Source organism: Microtus oregoni, unplaced genomic scaffold (assembly GCF_018167655.1).
Source record: "Microtus oregoni isolate MIOR12 unplaced genomic scaffold, Mior012 000014F_ref0000157, whole genome shotgun sequence".
Lineage (NCBI taxonomy): Eukaryota > Metazoa > Chordata > Mammalia > Rodentia > Cricetidae > Microtus > Microtus oregoni.
The window spans coordinates 19,686,168-19,706,975 of NW_024543073.1; the positions used below are offsets into that span (position 1 = coordinate 19,686,168).

A 20,808-nucleotide genomic window follows, 5' to 3' on the forward strand; every position below is an offset into this window, starting at 1 on the left:
TCAGTGTGGAGGTTCCTCAAGAAATTAAAAGTTAAAAATAGATACCAACATCTCTTGAGCTGTTGCTTGGATTGTTTCTATCTCTGGGTACAATTTAAAGCGTAACCAATTGCTTCCAGATTGCTGTGTAATTTGACTGGCAGCACAATATCTTCCCTTCTTTCTCTTGATTCTCAGCGGGGATTAGCAGGCTATTTTCCAAGGGACTTATTTGTGGCTATGATGCCTGGAACAGTCTACACCATACACTGTGCTTTGTATATGCCCATAATACTTGTCTTCATAAAAGCTGCCAGGCCTGCGTACTCCTGGTGGGTTTTGAGCCCTGCTTATCATCTATGTGGGACATGTGGTTTTATGGTTATTCCTCAACCTGCTCAATTACGTTCTCACATAATTTCCCACTTCTAACAAGAATGCAAGGTAGAGGTAAAGGATTATTTGAAAATTACATTATGGAAAAACTAGAATTAAAGTCATTAAAGTATTCTTTATATGTGTGTGTTTTGTCTTGTATACACATGTATGCGTGTTTCTGTGGGTATGCTCACTCACTGGGTGTCTGTGGGGAGCCCAGAGATTGAAGTCTGGGTGTTTTTCTTTATTGTTTCTCTGACGTATTTGGTTTTGTTTATTTGTTTGTCTGTTTGTTTTTTTTTTTTTTTGAGGCAGGATCTCTCACTGAACCTGGAGCTTACAGTTTCAGCTAAATTGTCTGGCTAATTCTTTGCCCACAATCCACCTGTCTCTGCCCCTGAGTGTTGGGATTATAGGAGTACTTCAGACTTCAATCTCACATCCTCGGCACCCATGAGCTAAGCCAGTGTCCCGTTCATGACTTCATCTTAGTTACTGGGAAAAATAAAGCCAGACATTGTTGGGGAAAAAAAAAAACCAAGGTTAATGTTACTTACCAAAATTAGTATTATTAATTATTTAAAATTTTATTTTCCCAACTCTAAACTTCCAGTTATCAATATTCAAGTTCATTTGTGCAAATTTATGTAAGTTTACTGCTGGATAGTTTTCTCCCTGTATAATGTGGATTTCAATGTTTATTCATACTGTGCCTCCTATCACCAAGGATAATTAAGAATTGACATTGTTAGAAGCTCATAAGAGATATTTAATATCTGATAGTGAGGAAGTTCCTTATAAACTACTGCTCTGGTTGCTTCATTTTTGTAAACATCCCCTCACAGATTCCGCAAAGAAAGGACCTTGAGCAGCTTTTAATAACAGCTATTATGATATAATGAACAATAAGTTTCCATCATAAGAAAATTTAGGGATGTCTAATAGTATAAAAAGTAATTATTCAATCCTTGCATTATGGATTTTTAAAATGAAACTAATTATATTTTTCACATTAAATCTCCATTCACTGTAATTGTTTCTCATCCTTAGCACCGTTAGTGCTTTGGGTTGTGAAATTCCTTCTTCCTGGGGACCTGTCCTGTTCATTGAGAGATGCTGATCATCCTCCCCCACCTCTACCTCCTTGATGCCAGAAGCACATCCTGAGCTGTAACAAGGCACATTGCCCTGGATAGCTCAGGACATCTGTAGCCATCCACAGCCATGGGTCAAAGGAGAAAAACAAAAACCAAAACCACTTTTAAGAGCTACCAATACATGGACTGTGAGAACACCCACCAAAATATTTATCTTTGATGTGTTCTCAGAAACTAAATCCTAATGTGCTAAGCATCACCATCAAAAACAAATATGAGGTATATTGTCCCCTCATGTTTGACCTTTTTGGCTAGCATTTGGATTTCGTTGCTTTCATACATGTGTATCATTATACTTTGCTGGCATTTGCCTTCCTACCGGCTCTTGTTTGCTCCCCCCCCCCCACGCCATAGGCCTCTTTCCTCCCCCAAAGTGTCTTCCTTCTATTTTTGTGTTAAGTGTACTGTTTTGTTCATTTATTTCTGTATTTGAGAGATAACATACTAGATTTGCCTTTCTGAGTCTTACTTATTTTGCCATCCACAAATCACATGATCTCGTCTTCCTCATGGCTGAATATGCCTGGCTCCATTGTGAATATGCACCATGCTTTCTTCATCCACTCACAAATAGAACAACTCCCCGAGAAAAGATCACCCAACCTAGTGTATTAACAGCGGATGAACAGTTGTTCCACATCCGGACTGCTGTGAACAGTGCACTGTAGACATGCATGTGCAGATGCCATTGGGGTATGCCAGCTTAGACTCCTTTGGTATAACATCAAGAAGTGAAAGTGTTGGATTGTTTGTGGTAGTTTAATTTTCGGGTTTTTGAGGAACCCAAGAGTGCTGATTCCTATCATGAGTGACTAACTCACATTACCACCAGCAGTGTCTAAGGATTCTACCTTCTCTTGGTCCATATTTATTGTTGCTGTTTTTCTTTATGGTAAATTCTGATTAGACTCTGACCAAAAAAAATGTTGCAGTAAAACAACTAAAGAAAGCCTTTATCTTTTTAATTTGCAAATATTGAAAGGAGGGCTGTTGGCAGCTTTATATTGTAATTGTCAGGTTTTGTAGAAATGAAATTATACTTCCATGACATGAGTGCACCTGCAAAATGCCTCTTGTCAAGAAATTTTTATTGATGATAATTATTGCAGTTATCACATTTTTATGAAAGAGATCAGGTGTTTTAGAATCTTCTAGAATGTCCATCAGGATTGCTCAGCACCTTCTGATCAGCCCCAAGGGAACTCTTCCTGTGATAAGAACCACCAAGGCATTTGAGGGAAGGGCAGTCACAATGACTAAGGCACACAGTGACTCAGGAACACTGGGAAGTGTGCTGGCTCAGGACTTGCATCTCAGTGTCCTCAGCTTCTTTTGTGGTCAGACTGATTTTGGAAGGGGTGCGTGCCCTTGCTTTTTAAGATGTTTAAGTCATCAGAACAGCACAGTCCAGGGGAGCTGGTGTGCCTACTTCAACATGGAAAAGTCTGAAAACCTTAGGAGTAAATGTGTTGTTCATACCCACTGGGCCAGGTACAGGGGACTAAAACACAAACCAGGCTGTTTCCACATTCACCTTGAATGGAGTATGAAATATCAGAGACAGGTAACATGGCAGCACAGGGGATGATTTTCCTCTGAAAAGAGCAGGCTACAGAAGATGGTAATATTTTCCCTTAAATAGATGGCTAGCCCCCTATAAGAGAGTGGGTGTTTAGATTGTTTTATAGATCATAGAGAATAGAGAGTTTTGCAAAGGATTGACTAGCATCCCACACTAACTGCTCAGATTCATTTAATTAGAGTTCTTTGCAGCCTGGTGTACAAACAGGCTGGGAGTCATCCATGAACAGAGGACCACCTTAGAAAAAAGCAGTGCATCAAAAATGAGCTTGATTGCTGAATATAACATTTTTCTCTTTTTAACACTGACTTATTGGAACACCACATGAGGGGGCACACCACACACCACATGAGGGGGCATCAGTGCTACAGAACAGGTACTCAGCATGACATGATTTGTGAGGGAAACATTCTATTTCCCACTCAGACTGTGTGTTGCTATGAAACCATCTAAAACCTGTTCAGACATTGTTGAATTTTAAAAGTGACCTAACATGAGCTTCCCAAACAATCAAGCAGAATTAGGAGTCTACTGTGGTATGGAGCCAGCCCGTTCTCACTACCTACCACATGTATGTTTTTTGTTTGAGGATTTGGTTGGTAGACAGGGACCTGGTTGCCGCTCATGTGTGGGCTGATGTTAATCACCATGTCTTTCATCAGAATACTTTTTGAAGTTATTCATTAGAAATTTTATGTAGTCATAGTATTTATAGCCTAGAGAAAAGGAAATATGGCTTTAACCAAGGAACTTGCTGCTGATTCTTACCAAGAAATGAACTGTGGGTCTGGGGAATATTGTGTTGTGCTTGCAAAACATGCACAAGGCCCTAGGGTTGATCCCTAGCACTAGGAAATCAGGGAGGAATGGAGAGGAGGGTAAAAGGAGAGAGGGAAATAAAAGGAAGACAGGTACTATGACCCATTTTGATACACATGAAAATATGTACATAATGAATATAATTATATATGTTAATGTACACCATAAATGTTTATAGAAATAAAGCTTTCATGGAATGGACTTAAGATTTTCCTTATTACGTAAATTGCCATTGAATATTTTCACTTCAATCATATTTCCTAAGAAGCTATGTAGATTACTGAACTGATTTCAAGGCTCATAGACTGAATGCACTGAGCTGAGCAGCCTGTCCGTGTCCACCAGTGGATGACTGCAGCATCATTGTAAGTGGGACAGGTACTTAAAACGATGCTGTATTTGACCTCCCAGTTAACGTGAAGAATTATACATCCGGTGGTTCATTTAGTCAGGCCAATTTGTTGTGAAATGACCTTTCCTTAAATTGCATTTGCTGAAGGCATGACTAATAGTCCTTTATTGTATTAAAGGTTCAACAAAAATCAGTTGCTAGATGGATGGACATGTTTTACTCTCTGACATTACATTATTTGAAATGTCAATAGCAATTTACCTTATGGTACCATAAATGGAGGAATACATACTTGTAGGCTAGATCTCTAGGAGCTAGCGCCACACCCTTGCTGTGTTGTTTCACATCTTTATGTGTGTGTATACACACACATATATGTATATGTCATGATATGTAAGTAAAGCCTTTATGTCCAGCTTTAAGTGACATGTTTAGTAGAGTCTTTGTGACTGACTTGGGGAGAAATGTTTCAACAAAGCCTTTGCTATGTTTGAGTTAATCAATAGAGGCTAAGAAATTGTTTGGGGACCATTTGAACCTTGGAGAAATGTCTCTCTGAAGACTCTGCACTTGGTGCTATGGGAAAGCTTGCAGCTGCACTGACCTTGGTTCTAAGACACTCCTGGCAGCCCTGGCTAAACACTCCCGGCTAGCCATCATCGAAAGGGACTGAGATCTGTGTGGGTTGTCTGCTTTCATGGGCAGCAAGAGCAAGATAACTTTGTTAGTTGGAACCTTTCACAGCCTCATCTAACCTTTTATGTTTGAATAAAGTAACTGGAGTGAGCTAGCTGGGTGTCAGTGTTTTCCAAGAAAGCTGAACCCCTCTGCTTCATCGGAAAATGAAGGCTTAGCATCTTGGTGAGTTTCTCTATCTACTGCGGTACCTACAACTCAACATCAAACAATATGTATATGTGTATATGCAAATATATGTGTTTGTGTGTGATATGTGTATATGTGTGTATTGTATATATTGTATATATTTGCATAAACATATATATTCGGTTTTTCAAGGCAGGGTTTCTCTGTGTAGTCTTGGCTGTCCTGGAACTTGCTCTGTAAATTAAGCTGGACTCAAACTCACAGAGACCTTTCTGCCTCTGCCTCCCGAATGCTAGGATTAAAAGTGTGTACCACCACAACCTGGCCTAAAACAATACATTTAAGATAATAGTTTGAAGCAAATATAAGTAATACTTTCTGAGGCAGTTGTTCCAAAATTTAGAATCAAGATTTTTTGAAATTAGAATGAAATCTATGATTTGTCTACCAGAGTAGACAAATTTTATCCCAACCAGCAAGATACGAATGGTGGTCCCTGATAAACCTAGGGGAGAGGAATGGAGGGGCAAGAGACAAGGAAAATAATGGTAAGACAGAATTTCTGATCAAACCGCCATTTATTATTCCTTCAGAAGCTGTTATATAGCAAATGGGCAAGGGGGAGGGAAGATGTGTCAGGTCTGCTGGAATTCAGGCCTGGAGACATCCCTAGCTGATAAGTAAATACTGGGGGTCTGTGATGTTGACTAACAAAAGAAAAGCTAATGTTTTCTAAAAGCCTGGTGCCTGCAAGTCTCACTAGGCTAATGTCCTAGGTCTGGAACTTGCCTGCAAAGGTGAATATCTTACTTGTGAATTTAAGATGGCTGTAAACAAAACACAGATCTCATAATACAGGTCTTTGCTTCCGGCAAAATTTATTGTTATTGTTGTTTTCGAGACAGGGTTTCTCTGTGTAGTTTTGGAGCCTCTCCTGGCACTCGTTCTGAAGACCAGGCTGGCCTCAAACTCACAGAGATCTGCCTGCCTCTGCCTCCTGAGTTCTGGGATTAAAGGCGAGTGTCACTACTGCCCAGCAAGTAGACAAAATTTTAATTGTGTAGTGTCAACACGTGAGTGAGTCTTTCACTTGAATGGTTTACCCACTAGTCACACTATAGCTTCAAGTCAGTCAGCAGCTCTTATAAGTACCCTTTCTAGGGGGTGGACAAATGGCTCAGTGGTTAAGAGTGCTTTCTGCTCTTCTAGAGAACCCTAGTTCAGTTGGAAGAACCTTCATGGGTGGCACCTATATGTAACTCCAGCTCCAGGAAATCTGACACTCTATTCTGGTCTCCACAGGTACCCACACGTATGTACAAACACACACACACACACACACACACACACACACACAAATAAATATATATAGTAAAATATTTTTAAGACAGAGGAATGAACAAAATACCATACTTGGTACAAACCCTTACGTTTGTGCTCATTCAGCTGTCCTATCTCCTGGATAAAGAATAGAACCAATCTAGGAGGTGAGTCTGTCCATATGTCTGTCTGCCAGCGAAGCACATCAGCCCTGCTGTGAGGGAACAGGGACTAAGGATGGCAGACAGCCCCCTAGGGGTATTTACAGCAGAGCCCAAAGTTCCCACCAGTCATATGGCTGAGATACATCTCAGGGCTTCTCTTCGCTTTAATGAATCAATTAGGGTACTTATTTTTAAAAACCACCAGAATGCTGTAACTTTTAATAAATATCACATAGACTGTCCAGCACTGAACACAAACCCCATCTGAATTGCAAAGCAAAGCTGTAAAAACCACATTAGTGGGGAACCACTGCCACCTTCTGCCCACATAGCTTAATTGCAATTCCAAGTTTGGGCAAGACAGTATAGTGCACGTATGTTCGCCATGGACACTTACTATAAAATGATAGAAAATGCAACTCGCTTGCTGTGCCAAGGATGGGAGAGAATATACATTGCTAGCGTTGGCTTTGGATTTGCCCCTCCCACCTCACCTTAGCTGTCCCAGACCCAATCTCATGTGTTCTCTGCACTTCTTGGCAGGATTGGAGGCGCCATTCCTACCGTGTTCTCCTACTTCGCTGAAGTCCTAGCCCGGGAGAAGCGGGGTGAGCACCTCAGTTGGCTCTGCATGTTCTGGATGATTGGTGGAATCTACGCGTCAGCCATGGCCTGGGCCATCATCCCACACTACGGTAAGGGATTGGCCATGTTCCCGCTTCCCTCTCCATCCGTTTCCTCTCTGTGCTGAGCTCTGGCTTGGGGACAGGGCTGTCCTCGTCAGGTGTCTGCCACTCATAATGCTCAGGAGGTGTTCTTCTCCATGGGGAGGTCTGTATAAAGACAGTGTCAAATGGTCCTTTGGGCATGTGGATAGAAGAGGCAGGACTCCTGTGCTGCTCTTGCACAGTAAGAGTTGGTGGTCACCCCATCCTCCACTTTCCCCATAGCTGCGATTCCTTCAGGCTAACCCATCTCTGACACTGTCTATCTAGGTTCAGAGTCAGGTCCCACAGGTTGAGGATTCTATCCCGCACGACTGACCTGTTTCTGATGCTTCAGATGCCAACTGCAAGTCCAGGCCTCCTCTGAGTGACCAGCTAGAAATTGAAGCTTTCCACAATCCTCCTCCTCATGTGCAGCTGGTTTCTATAATGGCTCACAGATCTCAGGGAAATGCCTACATTGAATTTCCCAATTTATTATCAAGGAAGTTACAGAGGATACAAGTGAGCTGCCAGATGCCGACATATGGGGGGAGCAAAGAACCACACCTCCAGGTTCACCATTCTCCATGCGTTCAGCAACAGAGAGCTTCCAAATCTCATAGTTCATGGGTGCGGTCAGTTAATAACCCAGGCTTTAGCCAGAGGATGGGGTCAATAACTGTGGTATATCTTTCTGGTGACCCGCTCTACACAGAAACACTTCAAAACATGGCTCATCTAAACAAAGACGTCCCTATCTCCCAGATAACTCCAGAGGGTGAGGTCTCTGTGTTGTGAGCTGGGAATGAAGTTCTGCCACAGTTGTACTGGGAATCACAGCAGTCCAGTCAATGTCAACATCTTTTTCTTCTGTTGCCCTCACTCTCCTGTATTTGCTGTAGCTATCGAGCCTGACTTAGGGTTGAAGTCAGATTCCTACAATTCAGGAGGGACATAGACACTCCACAGGGCATTATCCGGAGTGATAACGCCACCAACGGTGTTTATAGAGATGTGACCTCCCACCTCTCTTGAGACTGTCATACACTTCAGATGCACACAGGCACCAGGTCTGTGTCAGCCAAGCTCTGTCTGTCTTCAGACAACTCAGTGGGGAGAGGAGCAAGACTGCGTCTCATAGACCATGATCTGTAGCACATACGTGGTGACACTGCCTAGCCACTCTCCAGACCCTCTCATCCGTCTCTCCTCAGCCATTGCCACGCTTGCTTCCATGAACAGTAAAAGTCTGAGCAATACTCTCAATCTCAGAAAACACAAGTTTCAAGTTGCTTCATCTACAAACAGTGAAGTACAGAAATCAACAAGAATCAAACTCAGTGTGCAGGAAGAAGGAAAACTAACTCCCCTTCCTTCTTCCCTCTCTTTCTCCCTCCCCCCATCCTCCTCTCCCATCCCTTTGAATAAGCTAATGCTTGTAAAGTAGAAATACTGAATAAATTAAAACTACACATGACTTCAGACTGGGGGACCAGGGATGTGTCTCAGTAGCAGAATGCTTGTCGGACAAGCCCAAGGACCTGGATCCAGACTCCTGCATTGAAAAACAAACAAACAAAAACATGGCCTACTCTTCGTTCTTAAAATCTGATAAATCAGGTCAAATTAGATTACTTTTTAAATCCATTTGCTTATTTTCTATTTTTATTTCTTTTGAGAACAGTACAATTTCTCATGATAAAGCATAATTTTGAGAGGTCTCCAACACACGTAGACAGATGTGGGTATCCCAAGGTGCTGTTGTTTGCTTTGTCGTATGGAGCACAGATATTGTGTTGTCTCAGTCTTCCTTCTGATAAACCTAAAAAGTTATGTAAAGGCCAAAACCGTATTTAAAAACAAGAACAAAAATCAAGACAAGGATTGTCATGGTCTGTAGAGAGCTTCCCTTTGCTGAGTGCTGAAGTTGTGAATGGCGTTCTAGCCCAAGTGGTTTCCAGTTGATTCTGGGCCAAAGGTGCCTTCGGGTGGCCAGTTCCTCCAGAACTGTCTTCGGTCACCATCCAAGAAAGCAGAAATTGTCTCCTTTACCTGGGACCTCAGGACCTCAGCCACCCTCATAACCTTAGATTGTAGAGCAGCGTTGAGTCCAGGCCCCTCTCAGCTCAGATTAACACAGAAAGAAAGACCCCTGAGAAGTTACTCTGTGGGAACTAGGGAAAGCAAAATGTAAACTCAGACCTTCTGCCAAGTCCAGCCTTACTCGCCATGGTTCTCAGAGCTACTGCTGGTCCACTCACACACAGCCTTTTTAGCCATTAAAGTAAGGTGCTTGTGGCCAGTGGGACGGCTCAGCGGCTCAGCATATGTATTGCTTTTGCAGAGGACCTGAGTTCAGTTGCCAGCACCCACATCAGACAGATCACAACTGCCTGTTAACTCCAGCTGCAAGGGTACCCAGCATCTCTGGCCTCCATGGTCACTGGTGGCACTTAAGTGCACATACCCTCACCACAAACAAACACATACAAGTAATTAAAGATAATAGAAATAAATCCTTAAAAAGTAAGGTGCCCTCTGGGTGGGCAAAATTATAGCCCTATTCATCCTTTTTACATGGGTTCCAGGGAGATTGCTCTCTTTCTCTGTCTCTCTGTCTCTCTGTCTCTCTCTCTCTCTCTCTCTCTCTCTGTCTCTCTGTCTCTCTCTCTGTGTGTGTGTGTGTGTGTGTGTCTTTGTCTCTCTCTCTCTCTGTCCCTCACTCACTCTCCTCTTTCTCTCTTCCCTCTCTCCCTCCCCACTGCTCCCATTTAACCCTCTCTAAGCCAGCCTTCTCCTTTGTCCTATCCTCCCATGACACCTTTTTTCCTTGGCTATAGCCAAACCTCTCTGGAACTCCTTGGTTCCTTGGGTTTATTGCAGATCCCTTCCTGGCCCTCCCTTCCCATTGTGTTACTCAGGGTCTCATCTGCTGGCCATGCAGCTGAGGCCATGTGTTGACTTCTGCAAGCTGTTCATTGCTTTTCTTTTGCTTTCCCTGCTCAGGATTCAGCTCTTCTGATTTGCCCTTGCACTTCCCTGTCTTGCAATTGTGCATGGCCTGATGGCCTGAGAACCTTTTTCTTTGCCATGCATCAGTGCCTAATACACAGGAATCAGCGTGTGCAAGCTCTGCCATTTTAATCTCAAAAAGGACAAACTAATTCATCCACAACTAACCTGCCTATCAAAACCAATCCATCTCTGACGAGCCCGTCTCTGCCCGTCATGGTAGAAGGTCACACATCACAAAGCCACTTGTGAAAAGTGAGAATGTAACAAAATGAAATGTCTGGGCTGACTTTAATTTTGATGATGTGGGTGGAACCTTGAGAAGTAACGACCTGGGCAGTAAAGCAGTCACGAAATATTAAAATCTTGGGGCCATATTTTCCTGAAGTCTTTCCATGGCCATAAGTGTAGAGCCAACAACATATCACTTCAATCAGCCCTGTCTGCAGGTTAGAACCAGCAGGGGGAATTCTTGTGAAACACCCTTTCTGGAGTCACTGCTGTGCTCTTGGATGGTAGAGTCTTGTTTGTTTTTTCAAAGCTAAAATCCAGACGCTCTTATGATGAGGTGTCTGTCAGTGAGGCTGCTGTCCTATGGGTGGGTTCTTTCCAGTGTGCTCCTTCCCAGAATCCCCTAGCCAGGTGCTCAAGAATTGTCTACATCTATGGAAAATATACTTTTCTGGAAATGTTTTCAGTAAGTTTTCTACTTCCCACAATCAAATCAGATCCTCCAGGCTAAGGACTCAGTGCTGTCTTTATTCTTATTCTTTTTAGCATAAAGTAAGTATGACTGACAAATACAAATTATATATAGTTGGTGTTCACAACCTAACTTTGTATACATGCAAGATGGCTCAGCCAATAAAAGCTCTTGTCATGATCTGAGTTAGAGCTCTGGAACCCACATGGAGGAAAGAGAGAATTGACCAAAGCTACCCTTGAACCCAGCATGGGCACCAAGTTGCACACACATCTACACGCATACACACAATAAAATAAATAAATAAATGCAAAAAGTAGTTTTAGAGAAAATAGAGCATTAAATGTTTAGGGGAAAGCTTTATATTTTCACTCGAAATTCTGTTTTGTATGAATGATCCAGAAGCCCAGGAGCAGGTCATTTGCTCCTCCTCCGCTTCTCCATCCTCTCTCACTGAGGAGATGTTTGAGGACCGCTATTATTGTAGGGCTGTGTATGGATACATTTGAGAGCACAGCACAGTGACCTGAAGTTTGGTGTTGGTTTTCTCAGATGGAGGGAAAGTGTGGCTAATCGGCGTCCACATCGCAGATATGCTTCAGGTGGATGAGTGCACACATGAGGGTGGCTCATGCACACAAGGCTCTCTTGACGGCCCCTATGCCAGGTGCTTCTTTCCTGCCTACGGGGCACAACCATCAGTAGGGAGCCTGAGCCTGATGTCACTGAGATGCAGCAGCTCCCCACAAGTCTTCAAGGCAAAGCAGCCCTTATGTTTGGTCCAAGGATTCTGAAAGGATTCTTGAGCAGTTAGATACACCACCAGGGGTTTGGATGGCTTCATGGCCTGGTGAGTTAAGACACGAGCTGCTAATGCTAGGAGCTAATGCTGGGAGCTAATGCTAGATAATGGGATCGGCCTAGTTTTTGTACCAGCATCAGATAATGATGGCACTTTCCCTCACATTATCAGTCTTTGGTAAAGCTGAAACCTTACCCAGAGATGGGCAGTTGCTAATATCTGAAGGTTTCCAGCATAAAATCTCACGCCTATAATCCTAACACTAAGTAGGGCTGAGACAGAAGGATTTCCATAAGTTCAAAGCCCTCTGGGCTACATTTCAGCACAGCTTGGGTTACACAACGAAGCCCTGCCTTGATCTCCATCCCCTCCTCTTCCCCTTTCCCACATCCCTCTGCCCCACCAGCTAACTAGGTGTAGGGAGTGTGACTATCCTGGGCACCCATTCTCAAACCCAAGTTTCTGGTCTCAGTGGAAACTGGCTACCAGTACATAAAGGAACACGGCAACTTACCCTCTGTTTCAGAAGCTGTTATTACCATGATGGTATATATCTGTGGACTACAATATTCATGTTGATACTGTTCATAATGATCATATCATTTCTCTGTTTCTGCCATATGAATTTTGAGAATCAAACTCCAGTGTTTATAGCAAGCAACTCCTCTACCTACTAAACCATCCTGCCAGCCCCAGGTTGATTTTGACAGCACCTGTGAATCTCACAGTGACAAATGGGAACTGGCAGGTGGCTATTTGTTATGCTGATACCATTTTCTTAGATATAAACCCAAGAGCGGTTGGACCCTGTATGCACCTAGTTTTATACCCTTGAGGCATATTCTTTAGATCTGACATTTGTTTGTTTGTTTACTTACTCATTTATTGTTGCATGTGTGTGCATGTGCACACACGTGTAGTGCAGCACATGGACGGAGCACAGGTGATAACTTACAGGCGTCTGCTCTGTATTTCCACTATGTGGGTCATGGAGATGGAAATCAGGTCAGCAGGCTTGGTGGCAGGCATTCTTTACCAGCTGAGCCAACTCCAAACCTCCTGAGGCATCTTTACACTGTTGTCTGTGGTAGCCGTGCCATGTTAACAACAGAATTCAAGGGCTTCCTCTTTCTCTCCACCCTCGGCGGTGTGCATTGTCTGCTTTAGGGCAGCTGTTCTGGCTGAGATGGTGGTCTCCCACTGAACGTGGGTGGAAATAAGCAGCTTTTTCAGAAGCAGACAGGGCTCCGATGGAAAAGCCCTCCCAACACTCCCCTGCCTCCTCCTCTCCCCACACTCTCCGGTAATGAGAACACATCAGCATTTAATGGAAACCGAATTACCTTCCGGGGAAAACGGGAACAGGGCTGACTCATCACTCTGGTCCTCCCACCTGAAGCTTTCAGTGAGGTCCGGATGCGGGGGCTGCTGCTTCCCTGCAGTGCTGTCCACTCCATTACACTTCCTGGCACTCTGCTTGACTGTGCGTTGGATGATGAGGTGTACATCCCAGTGAGGAGCAAGGATGCTCAATCAACTAAGGGAGGGGATTATCAGCATGAGGAGCTCACTCACACAGTACTCAGCACCCAATAACCCCCAGGCTGTGCCTGGCTCACCCTTTCACTGTGAGCATCATAGAACTAAACAGCACATCTACACAGCCCAAGTCCCTCCTGTACGCCACCCCCCTTTCGGCCTCAGAGAGATGGTGGCCTAAAAAATACACAACTTCCTAATGTTGTCCAAATTACACTGTGCTTGGATGAGAGCAATACATCTCTCTCTTACTGAGGAGGAAGGGAGAGAAGACCACACTGATTAGGGGAGGAATAAGGAGGCATCCCTTGGATTGCAGAAGAAAGGAACTGTGACAAGTAGCATCAGTCTCTATACTGCTGCCTCATTGAGCTCTGATAAGCGTAGTGCCTCTTGCAGTCAGAATTCCAGTAAGAGTCAGCCTGGTAACCATGGTAACCCCAGAAGATATCCAATCTTCAAAAGTGGCAACCACTTTCAAACGTGTTGGTGGAAGTCTGTAATCCCAGCTACTTCGATGCTGAGGCATGAGGGTTGTACATTCAAGACTTCCCTGGGCTACATAGTGACTTCAAGGCCAGCCTGGGCAACTTAATGAAGGCTTGTCTCAAAAATATTTAGGTAAAAAGGGACTCTGGATATAGCTCAGAGATATAGCTCCCTGCCTTCCATGAGCAAAGCCCTGGAGCTCATCCTCAGCACCACAGGAAAACAAGCAAAGTGGCGGTGACGTTCCCTGTGTGATTCTCTTCCTACCTTAGATACCCAAAATGTCTATGCTTACTGTGAGCATAGAAACTACAGGGAAAGGTCAAGAATGAGCCAAAGCACGTGACACTGTCCAGTACGGTGGGGGGGTGGGGCTAACAGTTAAAACAAAGGAAATGAATCTGGAGAACATAACATTATAGAATGCCAGTGACCTGGAAGCTTCATCCTCCACTCATGCTCATTGGATAAGTCTATTTTCAGTGGACCCATAAAACGCAAGTGTGTAAGTTATGGTGACTATCTGCATTGATGTCAACATGAAGGACTGTACGCTCCTGTGCTACCATCACTGCTTGCTGGCACTACAGCTTTGTGACCAGGGTGTCATCCTTCCCTCAGTTAGTTGAAGTCTACAGACCTCTTTCTAGAATAATGCTTTTGCATAAAAAAGTTGGATTATACATGAAACAGTTATTGTCAAGTACAGTTAGTAAGATGTAGCAATATCTGGCAACAGTGACAGGGCTGGTCACTACCATAAAGAAAAAATGGGTATGAGGACATAAACTAGAAATCACCTGGTATTTCCTTTAGAACTTTAAGACGCCACTGGACCCTGGATCCAAATTCCTACATTTTATTTCTTCACATTTGTTAAAATTAGAATTGACTGGATATAAAGAAAAACCAACTAACAGGAGGCATAAATAAACTTGCTTTCTATTCCATAAGATTGTCTGAAAGCAATCCAGAGTCATTATCATAGCTCAATAGTTATCACCAAAGACTAGTTTCTTCTAAGTATCCTACCATTCCTAGCATAGTTTTGCTAGTCAATGTTATGGGCAACACAAAATAGTAAATACATAGAAGGATATGATATACCTGTGCTCCTATCAAAAATGACCCTATCTAGCTGCAAGAGAGTCTGGGAAATATAGTCTCCAAGCAAAAAGGATAGTGTAGTGAATGTGGGGAGACAATGAGCCATCTCTGCTGTAGTGTTTCATTCTTTCTCTGTGAAATCTTGGATGCTCCTGCATTTTAGAATCTATTATTATTGACCAACATGGAGTTGTGACTAACCAGAAGAGAATGGGAATATTTGGGAAAGCTATTAGGTACCTAGTAGGTGGTCAAGAAGGCTGGAGAACCAGGCTCAGAAAACAACAGGAGCCAAGAGAATCTTCTCTTAAATAACCAACATGATCCATCAGAAAACTCAAAAATTTCTTAGACCAAAAGAAAAGACAATTTAAGAAAGATTACCACAAATTCCACAGTATCTAGTATCAAAATTAGCTGTTTTATTGGCTTTATTTTTCTTCATAAGTCATGGGGAGTTATTTTCTTTGCACGATAGAAACCTCCTAGGTACCACTTGCTTTAGCATGTCAATTATTGCCAGGAGATTTCGTTATGGATAAATTATCCTGTGTCTTCCTTTAGACAAGATGCTTTGTACATTCTGATGTGTGCCAGGAAGGAACCAGGTACTATTTGAAGAATGGGTATCATTTGGGTAAACAAAGACTTTGTATGTTGGTTTTAGAGTAGATAGATACTAGGTTCTCAAGATCCCCAGACAGTGGTCCCTCTGCAGCATTTCAGAGTGCATCAGACTTACCTGGTCCTCAGACCATAGGTTTCCCCCTAGCTACATATGAAAACTGTTTTCCACTACCAGGCCTTTGTTCCTCTCTCCAAGGTAAATGCAGAGATCTGCCTTCCTGAGATTATCTTTATCAGCAGGCATTTGGTAAGTGCTTAGGGTCTAGGAAAGAGCATTCCATTTAAGATGTTCACAGGTATCCAAGGACATAGGATTACTGCTTTTCCAAACTGCTGCTCTGGTATTACCCTATGACCAGAATGGCTGATAACAGCATACCCTGAAACAGATAATTCAGAGGCCTGGGTTCCTTTGTTTCTACCGCCTAGAGCAAAACTCTAGACCTAGACTCATAGAAACTGCAGCTATCTGATCAGGAACCATGGCTTCTCACTGACTATTTATGTAGCTTGCTTGCTTACCCGATTCTTTCCATGCTGGGAGAAAAAGAAGCGGCATGCTGATTTAAACAATCCATGCCCTATTCATAATTTTATTGAAAATAAACCTTTTAGCTCTTTCTAACCACCTAAAAATGTAGTGTAGTGCACTAACCTTCTCCTCTAGAATTCCCTGATGGTGTAATTCCTTTCTTAAATAACTTTCTTCATTAAGTAACTCACTGGATGTGAACTAGCCACTCCCCTCTATAAACTGTCAGCACAGATCTGTGTGTATGCGTGGAAACTCTTATCTGATGGAACACAGTTAGGAGGCTTTCCCAAAAGATGACAGAGAAGGTGTGTGGCATCATTGTACCTGTAGTGCATATATCTGGCTGGTGGCATGTGTCCCCTTGCTCAAGTGATGCTGTGCTCGCCCCATGCCAAGCCTTCTAAGGTCTAAGCTTCATTTTGCATAAGAAAATCTAGATAACTGCAGGATTCTTTACTATTTTAAAAATTATCATACTGAAGATTTCATAAGAAACACAAAGGCTTTTGTATCACACTCTTCATAGCCTACAGGTGGGAAATCCTCCCCTGACTCTGACCCCACTCTCACATTATCCTCCTTGTTAGGCAGAGGAATCCAGCTTCGCCAGCTTCTGATCGTGGGTTATATGTCCGTTCTTTTTTTTTTTTAATTTTATTTATTAAAGATTTCTGTCTCTTCCCCGCCGCCGCCTCCCATTTCCCTCCCCCTCCCCCAATCAAGTCCCCCTCCGTAGTCAGCCCAAAGAGCGATCAGGGTTCCCTGCCCTGTGGGAAGTCCAAGGACCACCCACCTCCATCCAGGTCTAGTAAGGTGAGCATCCAAACTGCCTAGGCTTCCACAAAGCCAGTACGTGCAGTAGGATCAAAAACCTATTGTCAGCTCAGCCTCCTGTTTTTCCTTATGGGGGGATGCTACTGCCTGGGAGGCTTATACAACAAATATTCTCTCATGTTATGAAGGCTAGAAGTCCAAGGCAGGCTGCCTGAGTGGAGCTGGCGGGCGGGGTGGAGGGGGGATGGGGAGGGGTTGGTTCTGATGAGAGCTATCTTCCCGGCTTGCAGACAGGCACCTTCCTGCTGCACCATCACATGGCAAGAGTAGGCAGGTCTGGCTCTTTCTTCCTCTTCTTATAAAACCACAGTCCTGCTGGCTTAGGGTCTCATCCTTATGACCTCGGTAAGCCTTAAGGGCCTTAACTTCAGATATAATCGTATGATAATACAGTGTTCAAGCTATGGATTTGGGAAAACACAATTCAGTTCATAACACCACTGACTGTATTTTAGCAAAAAAAGAAAGAAAGAAAGAAAGAAAGAAAGAAAGACTGCCAGACATTAGAGAGCAGCTCTACCCTTTGAAAGCACTGGGCTAGAGTCATTATTTTCTAATATTTTTCAATACAAACTGCTAAGCCTAACTTGATAATTCTCTCTCTAAGGTATGCACCATTCCTGTGCATATTTTCATATTCTGAAATAGACAAGACACATGTGAAGTCAGGGCACCGTTCTCTGGGAAGAAGTGTTTTAAAAACATTCTTACTAGGTTGAGTTCACCATTGACCTAATTAAATCCCTCACCCAAGGTTTACAATTAGTGTCGTTATCAAGTCCTAGTAACTAGCCATTTTGCTTCTAAGTGTATTTCCACCTGGAGGAACATAAAGAGCCAGTCCATCCCAAAATGCCCCTTTTTGTGAGTCACGATCATTCCTCAGACTCTCATGAATGTTGCTGAGCTGTCTTAGGAAGCAAGAAATGGAATTTTGTAGAGCAGAGAATTCTTTCTTTGTATTTTAGGGTACAAGTTGCTGAACCTCGGATATCATTTTTCTTACATATTTATGGTGGGGTCCTCAGAAATTCTAATTATCTTTTAACTACTCCAGGTTGGTAAGGTAAAAAGTTGTAGAGTTTACCCATCTCTGGTGGTTGGAGCCACATAATATTCTTCCATTTATGTAACTAAAGCCAAAACTATTTTTTTTCATATAACTTAGGAGACATTGGTGCTAAGTGAGCTATTCTCTTACCGTCTGATTTGGTGATTATGTTGTGTGAACCTGATTTGGTGATTACATTGTGCAAAGCTGTCTGTCAAAATCAAGGTACCATAGTTTTGTCCTGAGTTGCTTTTAGAGGGTGTCAAGGCGATACAAGGATATCTTAGCAAATGTGCCATTTGACACACGCACACTCGTGAGGGTTCGTATGTGACTGGTTGCCTGAGATGCGCAGTTAGCCATGCAGAATGGAGCCTTATTAGAAGAGAACTTTAAATGGGACAGCGTTTAAGGTCAAAAGCATGGCAGGGGATGGAACTGTTCAAGTTTGGAAGGTACTTCTTCCTTAGCAGTTGTTTGGTCTTTTCTGGAACACCTCCTCACTGTTCCCCTGAGGACAGATTGAAGTGCGTTTCTCATTTACTCCTCATTCTTCTGTGTGACTGTCAGTGGGCTCTCCACATGTGCATCCCATCTTACTGCAGGGTGTGTAAGAAACACCAGCGTTGGTTGAGGTTCTGATGGTACACTTGCCAGGAAAGTGGCGGTGAGCCTGATCGATAGAGAAGTGGCAGAAGTCAGGCTCAAAATCTGGCAACAATCAAAGGAGACACAATATTACAAGAGGAAACATGGTTGAAGCAGTGTGGAGTGACCGTGTCAGATCTTAAACAATGCTCTTGTGCAATTTTATAATAGAAAGGGTTGAATAACTGAGCCATGTGTGTATTTATTCCTTGCCTAGGCGTCCCTGTGATTTAATGGACTGTCTTAGCCACGTGACTGGCATGTAGAAATTGGTTGAGGGCCATGGAATGAATACACACATACAAATCCCAGCACTCAGGAGGCAGAGGCAGGTGGATTTCTGTGAGTTTGAGGCCAGCCTGGTCTACAAGAGCTAGTTCTAGGACAGGCTCCAAAGCTACAAAGAAATCCCGTCTCAAAAAAATTATAAATAAATAAAACAAAAATACACACAAACATATAGACATGCATGCATGCATACATACATACATACATATAGTCTATTCCTTTTTAAGTTATTTGTTATCCAATGGGGGCTGAACCGATGGATCAGCAGTTAAAGGTACACACAGTTCTTGCTGAAGACCTAAGTTTGATCCTCACATTGAAGCAGCTAATGGCTGCCTACAACTCTACTTCCAGGGCATCTGATGCCCTCTTCTGGTCTCCATGAACACTGGCACTCATGTGCATGTACCCCCCACAAAGTGTAAAAAATAGATCTTCAAATTATCCAATGAAGAAGTGGATTCTAGAACTGTCTGCCTTGCCAATAATGGAGCTGTGTCTTCGCTTAAGTTATTTGATAAACATGTAACACTGGGCTTTGGGTCTGAAAAGTATTTACTGAGTAACCCCTTTGTGCCTGACCAGAGGTTAGAAGCAACAGAGCTCTTGGGCTATGAAGTAATAAGGGCGGCGGCGGGGCTGCGTTCCCAGCACCCCAGCCGCCTGCTCGGCTAGCTTATGCCCCGAAATAATTACACGGACACTGTATCCTTTTAATCACTGCTTGGCCCATTCTCTTCTAGGCTAATTCTCACATATTAATTTAGCCCATTTCTAATCATCTGTGTATAGCACCCCAAGGTGCGCTTACCGGGAAGATTCTAGCCTATGTCCATCCTGGGTCAAAGCTTCATCCCGGGAGCAGGGCATGGCGTCTCTCTCAGGCGTCTGCTCCCTAGAGGAGAGCTGTCGAGACTCTGAGCTCACTTCCTCTTCCTCCCAGCATTTTGTTCTGTTTACTCCTCCCACCTATCCTCTAACCAATAAAATGGGCCAGGGCAGTGCCTTTATTAGCCAATGACCTTCCTCCATCAGGGCTAAGAGAGGAGTGTGGAGAAACAGCTCATCTGGGGTAAGAGCAAAGGGTCAAGGCATGGATGCTCATCAGCCCTGCTGTACCCGCTAGCTACAAAGCACACCTTTATCAGGTGCTTTATTAATTAGGAAGTAAGCCTCACTGGAATCACCTTGGAGTCCTCTGTTCTTTGCCATAGGAATGGTGTTACTAAGTGGAAGCAGGTTCCCATAACCTGAGGTCACTTAAGAGTAGGAGGAACCAGGAAGGAAGAGGGGCTGAAGTGTGCGGGGTTGGAGGAGTCCTGGCTTCACTTTGCTCCACAGTTTAAGACAGAGATGGCCAACTCAAAGGTGTTCGAAACACCTTACATAATAATGACCCTGGTGGTATGTGAAGATTTTCAGAGGCCTTACCTTATGATGCTGAAAAAATTCAAACCACATGACCATGTGCTGTCCTCGGAGACTAGCCAGACAGAGGACGGCTGCAGGAAGTGGGGGTAGAGCCAGCTCCTTACAGGGCCATGCACCGTCTGCCTCTGCTATGTATGGTTTGTGCTCAAGACTGCTCCTGACTAGAACAGCTTCTGTCCTGCAAAACAACTTCCAGGACTGGCTCCATAGCTACTGGGAAACACTATCTTGAAAAGAAATCAGGTTATGCACAGGCACTGTAGCTCAGTGGGGAAACGCATGTATCAGGAACTGGGTTTCATCTGCAGCATGAAAAAGACATAGATGCGGTGGTGGTGCACGCCTTTAATCCCAGCACTCAGGAGGCAGAGGCAGGCAGATATCTGTGAGTTCGAGACCAGCCTAGTCTACAAGAGTTAGTTCCAGGACAGGCTCAAAGCCACAGAGAAACCCTGTCTC

At 43.5% G+C, this 20,808-nt stretch overlaps 1 protein-coding gene across 1 annotated transcript in view; it reads left to right on the forward strand.

The window, feature by feature from the left end:
* The window catches only part of Sv2c (synaptic vesicle glycoprotein 2C), a 177,548-nt gene that overhangs the window by 88,404 nt on the left and 68,336 nt on the right, over positions 1 to 20,808 (forward strand). Inside the window, exon 4 of the mRNA XM_041663321.1 lies at positions 7,120 to 7,271. Coding sequence (XP_041519255.1) covers positions 7,120 to 7,271 — 152 coding nt within the window. The remainder of the gene's footprint in view (positions 1 to 7,119; positions 7,272 to 20,808) is intronic.